At 39.4% G+C, this 15,053-nt stretch overlaps 1 protein-coding gene across 50 annotated transcripts in view; it reads right to left on the bottom strand.

Moving 5' to 3' along the window:
* EIF4G3 (eukaryotic translation initiation factor 4 gamma 3) overlaps window positions 1-15,053 on the bottom strand; it is a 439,835-nt gene that overhangs the window by 88,643 nt on the left and 336,139 nt on the right. For all 50 annotated transcript variants that reach the window (XM_071217722.1, XM_071217735.1, XM_071217737.1 and 47 more), the window contains one exon: window positions 14,082-14,252. In XM_071217722.1, the coding sequence (XP_071073823.1) occupies window positions 14,082-14,252 (171 nt within the window). The remainder of the gene's footprint in view (window positions 1-14,081; window positions 14,253-15,053) is intronic.

Here is a 15,053-nt window from a genome sequence, read left to right as displayed (position 1 = left end):
TGAATATTTCTCTAGGCAGGAGAGATATTAATAATAAATGAATCTAACTTTTTTAGATTTAAAACTTCATGCTTTACATCAAGGAAAAAACCTTTCAATTATCTCTACTTTCAAAAGATATTTAAGTCTAGAAATACAGAATAAAATCATATTTACTGAAAATCATTTATTCAGTATAACTGAATTATTTACTTCATGCCTAGTCAATCCTGTATTAGATCTAAATGAAGCATAAGACACAGTTACTACCTTGGAGACAACAGAAATTTAGCTGCAGAGACAAGATACTTCCAAGTAAAGTGAGAAAGCACAGAGTACGTTAGGCAACAAGAGAAAGGAATAGACTGGGTTCAAGAAGGTCAAAGGCACTGATGATTAGTCAAAGCAATACCTTATGAAGGAAATGAACATTGGGCCAGATTTTGAAGAACAGAAAAAGTTGCCTAAGTGGAAAGAAGGGGAAAGTCATTTCAGGAAGAGGAAAAGATGTAAGCATAGTCTTGAGGTTGCTACTGAGAATTTTCTCTTTTGGGAGCAGAGTGAACAATCAGGAAAGATCAGAGAGCTACTATTCCTTAAAAGTTGTGAGAGAAAATGAAGTCTTGAATGTGAGGTTAAAAAGCCAGGACAGAGAGATTAGCTAAAGATGGCGGCAGAGTAAGGAGCTCCTTGAGTTGGCTCCTGCTACAGGGCAGTTAGTAAACACCCAGAGCTCTCTGGACCTAGCTGAAGCACCTGTTTGGGGCTCCAGGAGGCCAGAGGAGCATTCTGCAACATCCTTGAAGGAATGGAAGAAGGAGACTGCCCATCTGCAGAGAAGACTCGTAAGTAGAGTGCTCCAAGCCCCGGAGGCCGGTGCCCATCCTCCCCTGGAGGCACAAGCTGCCTCGGGAGCTGTTCTGCGGCTGGAATTGAAAGCTCCACTTCCCAGAAACAGGGAAGAGATGGTTGGGCACCAATTTCAGCTACTGGTTCAGCAGGCTAAAGTATAATCCCGAGAACAGCTACAGTTTGAGCCTGTCCAAGTCAGAAAGAGGCCAGTAGCCACCATCTTAACTCTGCGCCTGGCACGAGGGGAAGCGGGGCAGACTGAAAATTCCAGTGCTGTGGTGGGGACCAGCTTTTTTTCCATCCAGATCATATTGCAACTCTAGCGTAGGCCCCAGTGCCACCTCCGGCAGGGAGGAAGCTGCAGGGACCTGCACCAGCCTATCGGGAAATTACAGGCCAAGCCACGGAGGCCGGTGATTATCATACTCTGGTGGCATGAGCCGCCGCCAGGAGGTATTATTCTGTGGCTGGAATTGGAAGCTCCATTTCCCAAAAACAGGGGAGAGGGAGGCGTTTGGCTGTTGATAACGGCTACTGATTGGTAGACTTGGCTGGCTAAGACATAACCCCGAGAACAGCTGGGTGAGAACCAGCCCAAGTGGGAAAGAGGATGGTGGCCACCATTTTGACTCTGCCCACAGCCTGAAAGGAAGCCAAGAATGAAAATCACAGTGACTGTAGGAGCTGGTTTCTTTCACTTAGATTGGCCTGCAGCCCTAGCCTAGGCTTCAGCCCCACCTCTGGCAGGGAAGAGACTGGCGAACCCTGCACCAGCCTATCCAGGTAATGCAGGTAAATTTGGCTGGCAAAGACCGAAAATCAGAAGTCAACCAGGGCAACTACAGTCATCTTGGACCCACACTGAATAGACTGCTGCTCACATCTGCAGCTCCATCCCTGTCTCAGGCAGGTGAGAAAGGGGCATGAAGTTTTAGCAGTGTCTCTGGACAACTACAGTCTAGGCCTGCACAACTTGGATTATTCCACACAGCTGTGACTGTCCCTACCCCTGGCAAAGGAGAAAGTCAAAGAAGCTGTATTGGTCCTTGAGGGCAGCTTGAGCCTCCACAGCTTACAGCACCAACTATGTGTTTAGCTCCTACTGCACAACCAGCAAGGGAGAGATGGGAGGAAGTCCAAAACGAAAGAGAAAAACTGCACCCAGAATAAATACTCTAGTAAGCCAGATGCCAAGATAGCAACAAAAAATTACAATCCACACCAAGAAACAGGAAGCTATGGCCCAGTTAAAGGAACAAGATAAGCCTCCAGATGACATAAAGGAATTGAGACAACTAATCATAGATGTTCTCCTTAATAATTAATCTCCTTAATAAATTCAATGAGATGGCTAAAGAGATTAAGGATATCAAGAAAACCCTGGTGTAAACTACAATGTAAAACATTATCCATGTGGTGCAGCAGTGCTCCAAAATGTATTCACCAAATGCAATGAATGTCCCATGATGATGGGAAAAAAAAAAAAAAAAAGGACAACCCTGGAAGAGCACAAAGAAGAATTTGAAAGCATACATAGAAAAAGAGCAAATCTTATGGGAATGAAAGGTACAATAAATGAAATTTAAAGAACATTGGAATCATACAATAGCAGATTTGAGGAGGAAGAAGAAAGGATTGGTGAACTAGAAGAAATGGCCTCTGAAAGTGAACATACAAAAGAACAGATGAAGAATAGAAAAAATTGAACAAGGTCTCAGGGAACTAAATGACAGCAAAAGGCATGTGAATGTATGAATCATGAGTGTCCCAGAAGGAGAAGAGAAGGGAAAAGGGGCAAAAGGAATATTTAAGGAAATAATGGTAGAAAATTTCCCAACCCTATTGAAGGACATAGATATCCATGTCCAAGAAGCACAATGTACTCCCATCTGAAAAAATACGAATAGATCACCTCCAAGACACATATTCATCAGGATGTCAAATGCCAAAGACAAAGAGAATTCTGAGAGCAGCAAGAGAATAGCAATGCATAACATATATGGGATATCCAATAAGATTAAGTGCTGATTTCTCACCAGAAACCATGGAGGAGAGAAGAGAGTGGCCTAATATGTTTAAGATACTACAAGAGAAAAACTTCCAGCCAAGAATCTTATATCCAGCAAGACTGTCTTTCAAAAATGAGGATGAGATTAGAATAGTCACAGATAAACAGAAACTGAGAGAATTTCTAAGCAAGAGACCAGATTTTCAGGAGACTAAAGGGTATGCTAGAGCCTGAAAAGAAAGACAGGAAAGGTCTGGAAGAGTCTAGAAATGAAGATTACAGCAATGAAAGTAACAAAGTGTCAAAAGAGTGGTGAAAATAAAATACAACAGATAAAACTCAAATAGGCAGGAATAAATTTAACCAATGATATAAAGCACTTGTATTCAGAAAACTGCAACTCCATGTTAAAAGAAATAAAGAATCCTAAATAACTGAAAGAACATTCCATGCTCATGGATTGAAAGACTAAATATCATTGGCATGTCAATTCTACTCAAATTGATATACAGATTCAATGCACTCCTGATAAAAATTCTACCAGCATTAAAAAAAAAAATTGAAAACATGATCATGAAATTTATTTAGAAAGGTAAGCGGTCCTGAATAGCCAGAAACATCATAAAAAGGACTTTCCAGACTTTAAATTATATTACCTAGCTGTAGTGGTAAAAACAGCATGGGACTGACATAAAGACAGACACATAGACCAATGGAACCAAATTTATGGTTCAGAAACAGACCCTCACATGTATTACCAAGTGATTTTTGACTAGCCTGTTAAACCCACACAGCTAGGGTAGGACAGTCCATTCAACAAATGGTGCTGAAAGAATTGGATATCCATAGCCGAAAGAAGGAAAGAGAACCACTATCTCATACCTTATCCAAAATTAACTCAAAATGGATCAAAACCCTAAAAATAAAAGCAAGAACCATAAAACTTCTAGAAGAAATTATAGGAAATTATCTTCAAGACCTGGTGGTAGGTAGTGGATTGTTAAAGAAGATTAGAGGTGGACTGAGATGGACTCCTGATGTTTAATGTATGTAGAAGTTTAATTAGCTTTACTGTTAAAGTGTGGAAATGTATAGAGTGGATGGTAACACATAATAACAGCTAGTTTATAAATGGGAATGTGACTGAAAATGGTAGTCTAGGTATGTTAATGCCAGTTGATGGAATGCTAGAGAATAATCTAGGAACTGAATAGCATGGTAAACTAAGAGGTAGATGAGAATTGTAGTTGATGGTACAGATGCAAGAGTGTCCTTTGTGAGCTAGAACAAATGTTCATCACTATTGCAGGGTGTTGGGAATGTGGAGAAGCATGGGAAAAATATAGCTGGAGTGACCTATGGACTGTGGTTAGTGTAATAATATAATATTCTTGCATCTATTCGAAAGATGTACTGGGTTGATAATGAGGCAGTATGGAAAATATGAGCCACATATACACTATGGACATGGTAACAATCAGATGATATTATCTTATCTGTAGCAAATGTTCCACACCACAGTGTGGTGTGTTGAATAAGGGGTGTTGTTTGGGAATTCTGCACATGTGCATGATTGTTTTATAAGTTTACAACTTCTGTCATAAAAAATATATTTTAAAAATAATAATAGGGGGGGTTGGGGGAAAAACACACCAAATGTAAGATAAGGACTATGATTAGTAGTAAGATTTTGACAATATTCTGTCATAATTTGTAACAAATGTATCATGACAATGCAAGGTGTTGATGAAGGGTTGATGTTTGGGACCCCTGTATGATGCTGCATGTTTGCTTTGTAAGTTCACAACTTTTACTATACACTTAATTATTTATAAATGTTCATATATAAATGCTATAAAGATAATAATAGGGTTGGTTGTGGGAAAAATACTTTGGTTAGTAATACTTTGACAATGCTCTTCAATCATTAATTAAAAATGTTTAACAACAATGCAATTTACTGGTGGTAGGATAAGTTATGAGAGTCCTGTATGATGTTACATATGTTTGTTGTGAAAGTTCACAACTATTATTATACACTTATTGTTTATGTATGTTTACGTATGAGTGATATACTTCAATAAATTAATTAAAAATTTTTTAAAAAAAGCTAGGATAGAGGGACAACCAGCAGGATGGCAGCAGAGTAAGGAGTTCCTAGAGTCAGTTTATGTTACAGAGCAGTTAGTAATCAACCAGAGCTATCTAAAGCACCTGTTTGGGGGCTCCAGGAGACCAGAAGAGCATCCTACAATATCCTTGAAAGAATGGAAGGAGGAGACTGCTCATCTGCAGAGAAGATTCCTAAGTAGCACTCCACGTCCTGGAGGCCAGTACCCATCCATCACCGGCAGCACAAGCTGCCTCAGGAGCTATTTGTGGCTGGAATTGGAAGCTCCACTTCCCAAAAAATGGGGGAGGTAGAGATGGTTGGGCACCAACTTCAGCTACTGATTAGTAAATTCAGTGGGCTAGAGAATAATCATAAAAACACCTAAAGTTTGAACCTATTGAAGTTAGAAAGAGACTGGCAGCTGCCATTTTAACTTTGCCCCTGGTACGAAGGGAAGCTGGGCTGACTAAAAATCACAGTGATGGTAGGGACCTGCTTCTTTGCATCCAAGTCAGATTGTAGCTCTAGCACAAGCCCCAGTCCCACATCCAGCAGGGAAAAGCTGGGGGGTCCTGCTCTAGCCTCTATGGAAAAATATAGGCCATGCCGTGGAACAGTGATCATCCTACTCTGGTGGTGCAAGACGCCTCAGGAGCTGTTCTGTGGCTGGAATTGGAAGCTCCATTTTCCAAAAACAGGAGGAAGAGACAGTTGGCCACTGATTTCAGTGACTGATTAGTAAATTCAACTGGCTGAAGTATAACCCTAAGAACAGCTAAAGTTTGAACCTGTCCAAGACAGAAAGAGAACAGCAGCCACCATTCTGACCCTGCTGCCAGCAATGAGGGGAAGACAGATTGACAGAAAATAACAGTGATGGTAGGAACTGGCTTCTTTCATCCAGATTAGCCTACAGCCCTCGCCTAGGCTTCAGCCCCACCTCTAACTGGGGAAACTATGGACATTTTGGACCCCACATGACATAGATCACTGCCCACACCTGCAGCTCCATCCCTACCCTAGGCAGGGGAGAAAGGGGCTTGAAGCTTCATCAGTCTCTCTGGACAGCTAGAGCTTAGGCCTGCACAATTTGGATTATTACACATGGCTGTGGCTCTTCCCTACACCTGGAAAAGGAGAAAGTTGGGAGAAGCTTCATCGGTCCCTGGGGAATTGAGGGCAGCTTGTGGCTCCACAGCTTATAGCAACAACTACATCCTTGGCTCCTACTATATAATCAGCAAGGGAGAAAGGACAGAAAGCCCTAAAGTAAAGAAAGAAACTGCATCCAGAATAAATACATCTAGAAATCCAGATGCCAAGACGCCAACAAAAAAATTACAATCCACATCAAGAAACAGCAAGATAAGGCCCAGTTAAAGGAAGAAGAAAAGTCTTCAGATGACATAAAGGAATTGAGAAAACTAATCATAGATATTCAAACAAATCTCCTTAATAAATTCAATGACATGGCTAAAGAGATTAAGGATATTAAGACATTGGATGAGCACAAAGAATTTGAAAGCATACACAGAAAAAATAGCAGACCTTACAGGAATGAAAGGCACAATAAATGAAATAAAATACACTGAAATCATATAATAGCATATTTGAGGAGGCAGAAGAAAGGATTGGTGAGTTTAAAGAAATGAATTCCAAAAGAGAATACACAAAGGAACAGATGGAGAAAAGAATGGAAAAAATTGAACAGGATTTCAGGGAAATAAATGACAGCAAGAGACGTGCAAACATGTGTCATGGGTGTTTCAGAAGGAGAAGGGAAAAGGGGCAGAAGAAATATCTGAAGAAATAATAGTAGAAAATTTCCTTTCAACCCTATTGAAGGACATGGAAATCCACATCCAAGAAGCACAACATACTCTCATTCGAATAAATCTGAATAGATCAACTCAAGACACATATTAATCAGAATGTCAAATGCCAAAGACAAAGAAAGAATTCTACGAGGAGCAAGAGAAAAGCAATGCATAACATATAAAAGCTACCCAATAAGATTAAGTGCCGATTTCTCATCAGAAATATTGGAAGCAAAAAGACCGCGATATGATAATAAATAAACAGAAACTGAGGGATTTTGTAACTAAGAGACCGGTTTTGCAGGAAATACTAAAGGGTGTGTTACAGTGTGAAAAGAAAAGACAGGAGAGAGAGGCTTGGAAGAGAGTCTAGAAACAAAGATTATATCAGTAAAAGTAACTAAAAGTATCAAAAGAGTGGTGAAAATAAAATATGACAGATAAAACACAAATATTTTGGAATAAACTTAACTAATGATGTAAAGTACTTATATTCAGAAAACTACAACTCATTGTTAAAAGAAATTTTAAAAGACCTAAATAATTGGAAGAATATTCCAAGCTCACAGACTGGAAGACTTTCATTAGGATGTCAATTCTACTCAAACTGATACACAGATTTGAAGCAATCCTGATAAAAATTCCACCAGCATTTTTTAAATAAATGGAAAGCAGGATTATCAAATTTATTTGGAAGGGTAAGGATCCTGACTAGTCAGAAACATCTTAAAAAGGAAAAGCAAAGTTGGAGGACTCTCACTTCAAGACTTTACATCATCCCTAGCCACAGTGGTAAAAACAGCATGGTACTAGCATAAAGACAGACACATAAACCAATGGAACGGAAATGAAGGTTCAGAAACAGACCCTCACATCTAAGGTCAAGTGATTTTTTTTTTAATGAAAAATTTTTAAAATATTTATTTCTCTCCCCTCTCCCCCCCAGTTGTCTGTACTCTGTGTTCATTTGCTGCATGTTCTTTTGTCCGCTTCTGATATTGTCAGCGGCATAGGAATCTGTGTTTCTTTTTGTTGTGTCATCTTGCTGCATCAGTTCTCTGTGTGTGAAGTGCCATTCCTGGGCAGGCTGCACTTTCTTTCACGCTGGGCGGCTCTCCTTGCATGTGGGGCTCCCCTATGCGGGGGACACCCCTGCATGGCACGGCACTCCTTGCGCACATCAGCACTGCCAATGGGCCAGCTCCACACGGGTCAGGGAGGCCCGGGGTTTGAACCACGGACCTCCCATGTGGTAAACGGACGCCCTAACCACTGAGCCAAGACCGCTTCCCTCAAGTGATTTTTGACAAGCATGTCAAACCCACCCAGCTCAGGCAGAACTGTCCATTCAACAAATGGTGCTGGGAGAACTGGATACCTATAGCTGAAAGAAGGAAAGAAGACTCCTATCTCACACTCAAAATGGAACAGAAACCTAACTAAAAAGCAGGAACCACAAAGCTTCTATAAGAAAACGTAGGAAAATATCTTAAAGACCTGGTGATAGGTGGTAGATTCTTAAAGGAGATAAGAAGAGGATTGAGATGGATTACTGATGTTTAATGTATGTAGCAGTTTAATTAGCTTTACTGTAAAAGTGTGGAAATGTATAGAGTGGATGGTAACACATTATAGTGAGTAATAGCTGGTTTATAAATCAGAATGTGGCTGAAAAGGGTAGTCCAGGGATGTAAATGCCAATTGACAGAAAGCTAGAGAATAATCTAGGAACTGAATAACACAGTAAACCCAGAGGTAGGTGAGAATTGTGATTGATGGTACAGATGCAAGAATGTCCTTTGTGCGCTAGAGCAGATATACATTACTATTGCAGGGTGGTGGGAATGTGAAACATGGGAAAAATACAACTGGAATAACCTATGGACTGTGGTTAACAGTAATATAACATTCATGCATCAATGCCAAAGATGTACTGTGTTGATAATGGGGGAGTATGGAAAAGTATGCCAAATGTACTCTATGGACCTGGTAATAGCTTGATATTATCTCATAATCTGTAAAAAATGTTCCACCATGGTTTGGCTTGTTGATAGAGGGGTGTTGTATGGGAATTCTAACCACTGGGCCACATCCGCCGCCCCCCATGACTATTTTGTAAGTTTACAACTTCTGTCATAAAAATATATTAAAAAAAAAAAATAGGACAGGTTTGGGGAAAATACAACAAATATAAGGTAAGGACTATAGCGAGTAGTAAGATTTTGTGGATATTCTTTCATAATTTGTAACACATGTCTCACAACAATGCAAGATCTTGGTGGTGGGCTGATGTATGGGACTCCTGTATGACGTTATGCATGTTGTACTTTGTAAGTTCACAACTTTCACTATACACTTATTGTTTATGTATGTTCAGGTATAAATGATAAAAAATAGTAATAGGGTAGGTTGGGGGGAAAATATATAAAATCTAACATACTTTAGTTAGTAGTAATATTTTGAGGATGCTCTTCAATCATTAGTTAAAAATGTTTCAGGAAGAAGATGTGGCTCAAGCTATTGGGCTTCCATCTACCATATGGGAGGTCCAGGGTTTGATTCCCAGGGCCTCCTGATGAAAGCAAGCTGGCCCACACAGTGAGCTGGCCTGAGCGGAGAGCTGGCCTCTGCAGAGTATTGGCAAGCAAAGCAAGCTGGGCTGAGTAAAGTGCTGGCCCGTGCGGCAAACTGGCCTGAGTGGAGAGCTGGCACAGCAAGATGACACAACAAAAAGAGACACAGAGGAGAAACAATAAGAGATGCAGCATACTAGGGAGTGGAGGTGGTTCAAGAGATTGAGCATCTCTCTCCCAGTCTGGAAGGTGCCAGGATCGGTCCTTGGTGCCACTTAAAGAGAAGTCAAGCAGACACAGAAGAACGCATAGCAAATGGACACAGAGAGCAAACAATGAGGGCAGGGCAGGGTGGGGTGAGAAATAAGTAAATAAATCTTAAAAAAAAAAAGTTTCACAACAATACAAGGTATTGATGGTAGGGTGAGGTGTGAGAACCCTGTATGATGTTATGTATGCTTGTTTTGTGAGTTCACAGGTATTACTATATACTTATTGTTTATATATGTTTGAATGATATACTTTAATAAATGAAAAAAAGAAAAGCTAGGACAGAGTAAAAAAGATAAAAATCAGTGTTTCAAAGAGATCATCAGGAAGCAGCAATAAAACCGTTGTATTACCAAGGAGAAAGAAGAGAGATGAAGCAAGGGACCTTAGCAGTGGAACCACAATACTAGCATATGTGGCAGGAATCCAGAAACATCATCAGGCAAAGATTTCCAAGAACTGCTTCAAGGAGAAGAAGAACTTGAACTTTTATGGTAAAGGAGGAATAAGGTCATGGTCATTCATAATGTTTTCTATAAAAACATTTATTAGAGCAGTTGCAGGTTTATAGAAAAAATCATGTAGAAAGTAGAGTTCCCATAGTACTCCCTGCCCCCATACAGTTTCCCTATTATTAACATTTTGCATTAGTGTGGTACCTTTGTTACAACTGATGAAGTAATGTTATTATAATTAATACTATTATGTATAGTGCATAGTTTCCATCAGGGTTAACTCTGTATTGTATAGTTCTACGAATTTAAAAAATACATTTTATTCTGCATATTGATGTTTTAAAATATACTGGTAGGAGCAGAAGTCAGACTGAAATTCTGGAAGTGGAGGTAACAATTAAATTTTTTTTACAAAATGGACAGAAAAAAACAGCAATTAGCAGGAATAGCAAGAAAACATGGGGCATAACTATGCAGAGGAGAAGAATAAAAACACGAGAGAGAGAGAGAGAAAGGTGTAAACTGACTCTGTATTTAGAAGAAAAAAATGTCAAGAGAAAGGAAGTGGTATGGCCTTGAAAAAGAATTTTACTAATATTCCATCAAATTTGTTGTACCTATTCACACTAAAGTAACTTTGTTAATTAATGGCATCTTTTTTTTTTCATTTCTCTCACCCCCACCCCCGTCTGCTCTCTGTGTCCATTTGCTATGTGTTCTTCTGTGTCTGCTTGCATTCTTGTCAGTGGCACCGGGAATCTGTGTCTCTTTTTTTTGTTGCATCATCTTGCTGTGTCAGTTCTGTTGTGTGTCCGGCGCTACTCCTGGGCAGGCTGTACTTTTTTCGCGCGGGGCAGCTCTCCTTGCAGGGTACACTCCTTACTCATGGGGCTCCCATATGTGGGGGACACCCCTGCATGGCACAGCACTCCTTGCGCGCATCAGTGTGATGGGCCAGCTCATCACACAGGACAGGAGGTCCTGGGTTTGAACCCTGGACCTCCCATATGGTAGGTGGATGCTCTATCAGTTGAGCCAAATCCGCTTCCCAATTAATGGCATCTTAAATCAATAAATTATTCTCATGTATCTGAAATAGGAATTATTCAGTAATGGGGAGAATTCTATTACAGAAGAAGGAGAGGCAGGTTACAAGTCCCAACAACTGGACTATTCAGTAACCATGATGCGACGTGAGCAATTTAATCTCTTTAAGCATCAGTTTCCTCAGGTGGAAAAAAGGAACAATATCTATACCCTTTGCATAGGTGTTATAAGAATCTAATGAAATAAGGCACTAATATAAGTAGTTACATTACTTATGTAACTTGTTTGTATAACTTGTTTATACTAGAACAAGGCATCTTCACCTATAAAAATGAAGATCCAGCAGGAATATTTAACTATTACAAGCCATTTAGGCTTATTTTCTCTAAGTATTATATTTGTTGGAAGGTTTGTAGAAAAAGTTATAGAAGTTAGTTTTTTTTGTTTTTGTTTTTTTTAAGGTTGAGATGAAATGGAGGGAAGATTAGGGACTTGATTTCAGTGAATTTAGCAAAGGATACACAGGAGATTGGTGGGAAATGTTTGGGGCAATGCAGAGAAGAAAAATGGCAAGCAGTCAATTAAGATTTTATAATTCCAGGTGAAGATGAGCAAGTGGGCTGCCTTGCTCAGCAATATGGTGCCCCTGCCTTGCAGGGCCTACTGGCAGCACGTTACATGGCAGCACAGCACTGGCCAGCTCTACTACCTGCAAGATGTCACCAGCCCTCTGAAACTTCATGGAACAGAGACTTTTCCCGCCTACCGATCCAAAGCACTGACAGTAACTGCCAATCCATCCACCCAGAGGTCACAGAATGACAGAAAGGAAGTGGCGACAAAAAGAAGCTTCAAGTTCTAGCTAAGTGGACATTGGGAGACAGTGCAATACAATATTTTTTTTTCTTTTTTTCCTTTCCTTTCTTTTCATTTTTAAAAATCTTAAGTGTCATTGAAATCTGTTGTATAGATATCAACTTTTTGTTCACTCTTTTACAGCTGGACAGAAAGGAGTCAATGCCACAAACTGATTTTCTATAGTAGATGTTATGTCCTTTGCACTTCTCTGAATCTGTCCTTTTGTGTGGATTCTTGTGGTTTTCCTTCTGAGTGTTTCAATTATATGACAATACTGATAATAAAATGGTTTTTAATTATTTAAAAAAAGATTTTATAGCATGGCTTTATGAGAGATGAGTTCATCGTGGTCTTTGCTTTGTGTTAACAAATTTATTGGTTGGTTGGTTGGTTGATTCATTTAACAAATTTTCTACATATGAAAATTTTTAGAAATTTACTGCTATATCAAAATAAAGATTTATATCTTTATTTTACTAAATCATTAATGCTAAATCAAAATAAAGATTTATAAGGCACATCTCTGTCCCCAGGAACATCATTATACTGAGCAATTACCTGAGCTCTAGGAACTATGCCAAGTGCTTTTTATTACTTCATTTAATTTTTACAATGGCCAGATGAGGTAGGTACTGTTAGTATCTCCATTTTATAACTGAGATTAAGAACTTGCCCAGAAGAACCATTACTCAAAACTGGTCAGAGTTGGAACCCTTACTGGGGCACTAAACTGTTCATGGCAAGAGGATAAGTAGATTAGGAATCAGACATTGACAAGCTAGTACATGATCTGTGATGCCTGGCTCTGGTACAGCTGCAAAGTCAGAGTTTAAGCAGAGTCTACAATTTTGGTGCATAGAAGTAAAACACACAAAGGATATAGTATAGGTAACCTAGGGACAAGAATTGGTATGAATACAGCAAAAAATGAAAAAGGGCTTTAAGAATAATTTGAGACAAAAAATAACAATTTTTAGGACTAAGATTCAATTTACCTAAAACATTCTGAAGACAGGATATGCACAAAGATGCAAAGAACTCTATTTTATTCCAAAAAACTTCAAAATAAGATGAGTTTCTAAATTCTAACTTTTTAAAAATGAAGATCTGATGAGGAGACATAAAGCAAAATACCAACTAGACTAGCACAGGGTAGAGAGACTTGGTCAATGAGAAGCTAAAAACGCTTTTTCAAAAAAGAAGCAAATGTACTTTTAATACCACTTATATGAAATTTTCAGACACAGAAAAGAATACTCTGTGGTTTATGGATATATACATATGGAGTTGCAGTATTAAAAACATACATAGGGAAGCAGACTTGGCCCAATGGATAGGGCGTCTGCCTACCATATGGGAGGTCCGCAGTTCAAACCTGGGGCCTCCTTGACCCGTGTGGAGCTGGCCCACGCACAGTGCTGATGCGCACAAGGAGTGCCATGCCACGCAGGGGTGCCCCCCATGTAGGGGAGCCCCACGCGCAAGGAGTGCGCCCTGGAAGGAGAGCTGCTGAGAGCGAAAGAAAGTGCAGCCTGCCCAGGAATGGCGCCACACACACAGAGAGCTGACACAACAAGATGATGCAATAGAAAGAAAAACAGATTCCCGTGCCACTGACAGAAACAGAAGCAAACAAAGAAGAACACACAGCAAATGGACACAGAGAACAGACAACTGGGGGGTGGGGAAGGGGAGAGAAATAAATAAAAATAAACCTTAAAAAAAAAATACATAGGAATGATATATACAAGGAATTGGCAAAATAAACACTGCAGGCCAAATTTGGCCTACCATCTGTTTTTTATACAGCCTACAAGCTAAGAACAGTAAAAATGCATACAAAAAACAACAAACATTAATCTAAGCTTGAATGAAAGAAGAAATCTATGACTTTTAGGGAACTCCAGGTATTGTTTTGAGAAAATCATAGAAAGCCATTTCAAGAGAAATAAATGTTGGGAACAGACATCAGGCTGCTTTTACATAATGCTTTTAATAGGAAAAAACTACAAAATGTCTTAAACTGATATATTTACATATATTAATAGGGCAAAAAAGAAAGGTCAAAACAATATCATCATAATGATACAATATTAGGATGTTTCTCACCTGGGTTTTAATGTTTTCGGGATCCTCAGCTTGGCTGTCTCGTTTCTGGCTGGGCTTCCAGGCATTCTCGGCCTTTTTCAGGTGCACATCTTCTTTTACAGAGACTGTTATGATCTTCCTGGGTTCTCTTCTCTGACCAGGTTGAGATCTCCGTGGTCCAACGTTCAACAGCTAGGACAAGAATATTCTTTATTATATCTACACAGAGTACTTACAATTTTCTGTCTCTGCTGTGCTGCTCAAGTCAAGCCTGTTGATCACACAAAACATTTCTAGATGCAAAGACAGGAATTAGGCATTCAAGTCAGATGTGATAGAATAAGAATAAGAAGACGGAGAACAAGGAGAAGAAAATAATGTATCCATTCAGAAAACCATCAAATTAATGTTTTCCACCACTACCAATACTTTTCCACCACTCAACTTTTGATCCTGATGGAAACGTTTGATGAAACTGTTGTTCCTTACAAAAATGACTACCCCTAATTGAAACTCTACCTTTTACTAGTATGACTTTGGACTGGTTGCTGCCAAAATTACCAAAGTCTGCTGGCAGTAATTATCAAAATTACAAATCTATTTAAAACTTGGTTTCTACAATTTCAGAGTAAAATACAAATACCTCATCACTAAAGTCTGTAGTAAAGATACCCAGTCTTTCTACAGATCATATGAATCACTGTAAAGTGGCATGGCCAGAAATACACAAGTAAGTCTTCTTACTTATTATCAATGAGAATCAAATTAAATTGCTTCCTAAAAAATGTCTTCCTCTAATAGTTCTCTATTTCTGCTAGGTTCCCATGACTCTGTTCTGTTGAAACCAATATATGGGGAGTGGATGTGGCTCAAGCAGTTGAGTGCCTGCCTCCTACATGGGAGACTGCAGGTTTGGTTCCTGGTGCCTCCTAAAGCAGACAAACGAGCAGACATTGAGCAAAAACAACAAGCAGACAAAGAGCAAAAACAACG

This window comes from Dasypus novemcinctus, chromosome 9, assembly GCF_030445035.2.
Source record: "Dasypus novemcinctus isolate mDasNov1 chromosome 9, mDasNov1.1.hap2, whole genome shotgun sequence".
Classification (NCBI taxonomy): Eukaryota; Metazoa; Chordata; class Mammalia; order Cingulata; family Dasypodidae; genus Dasypus; species Dasypus novemcinctus.
The sequence above is the reverse complement of the archived record's forward strand: the minus strand, read 5'-3'. Positions and strand labels throughout refer to the sequence as shown.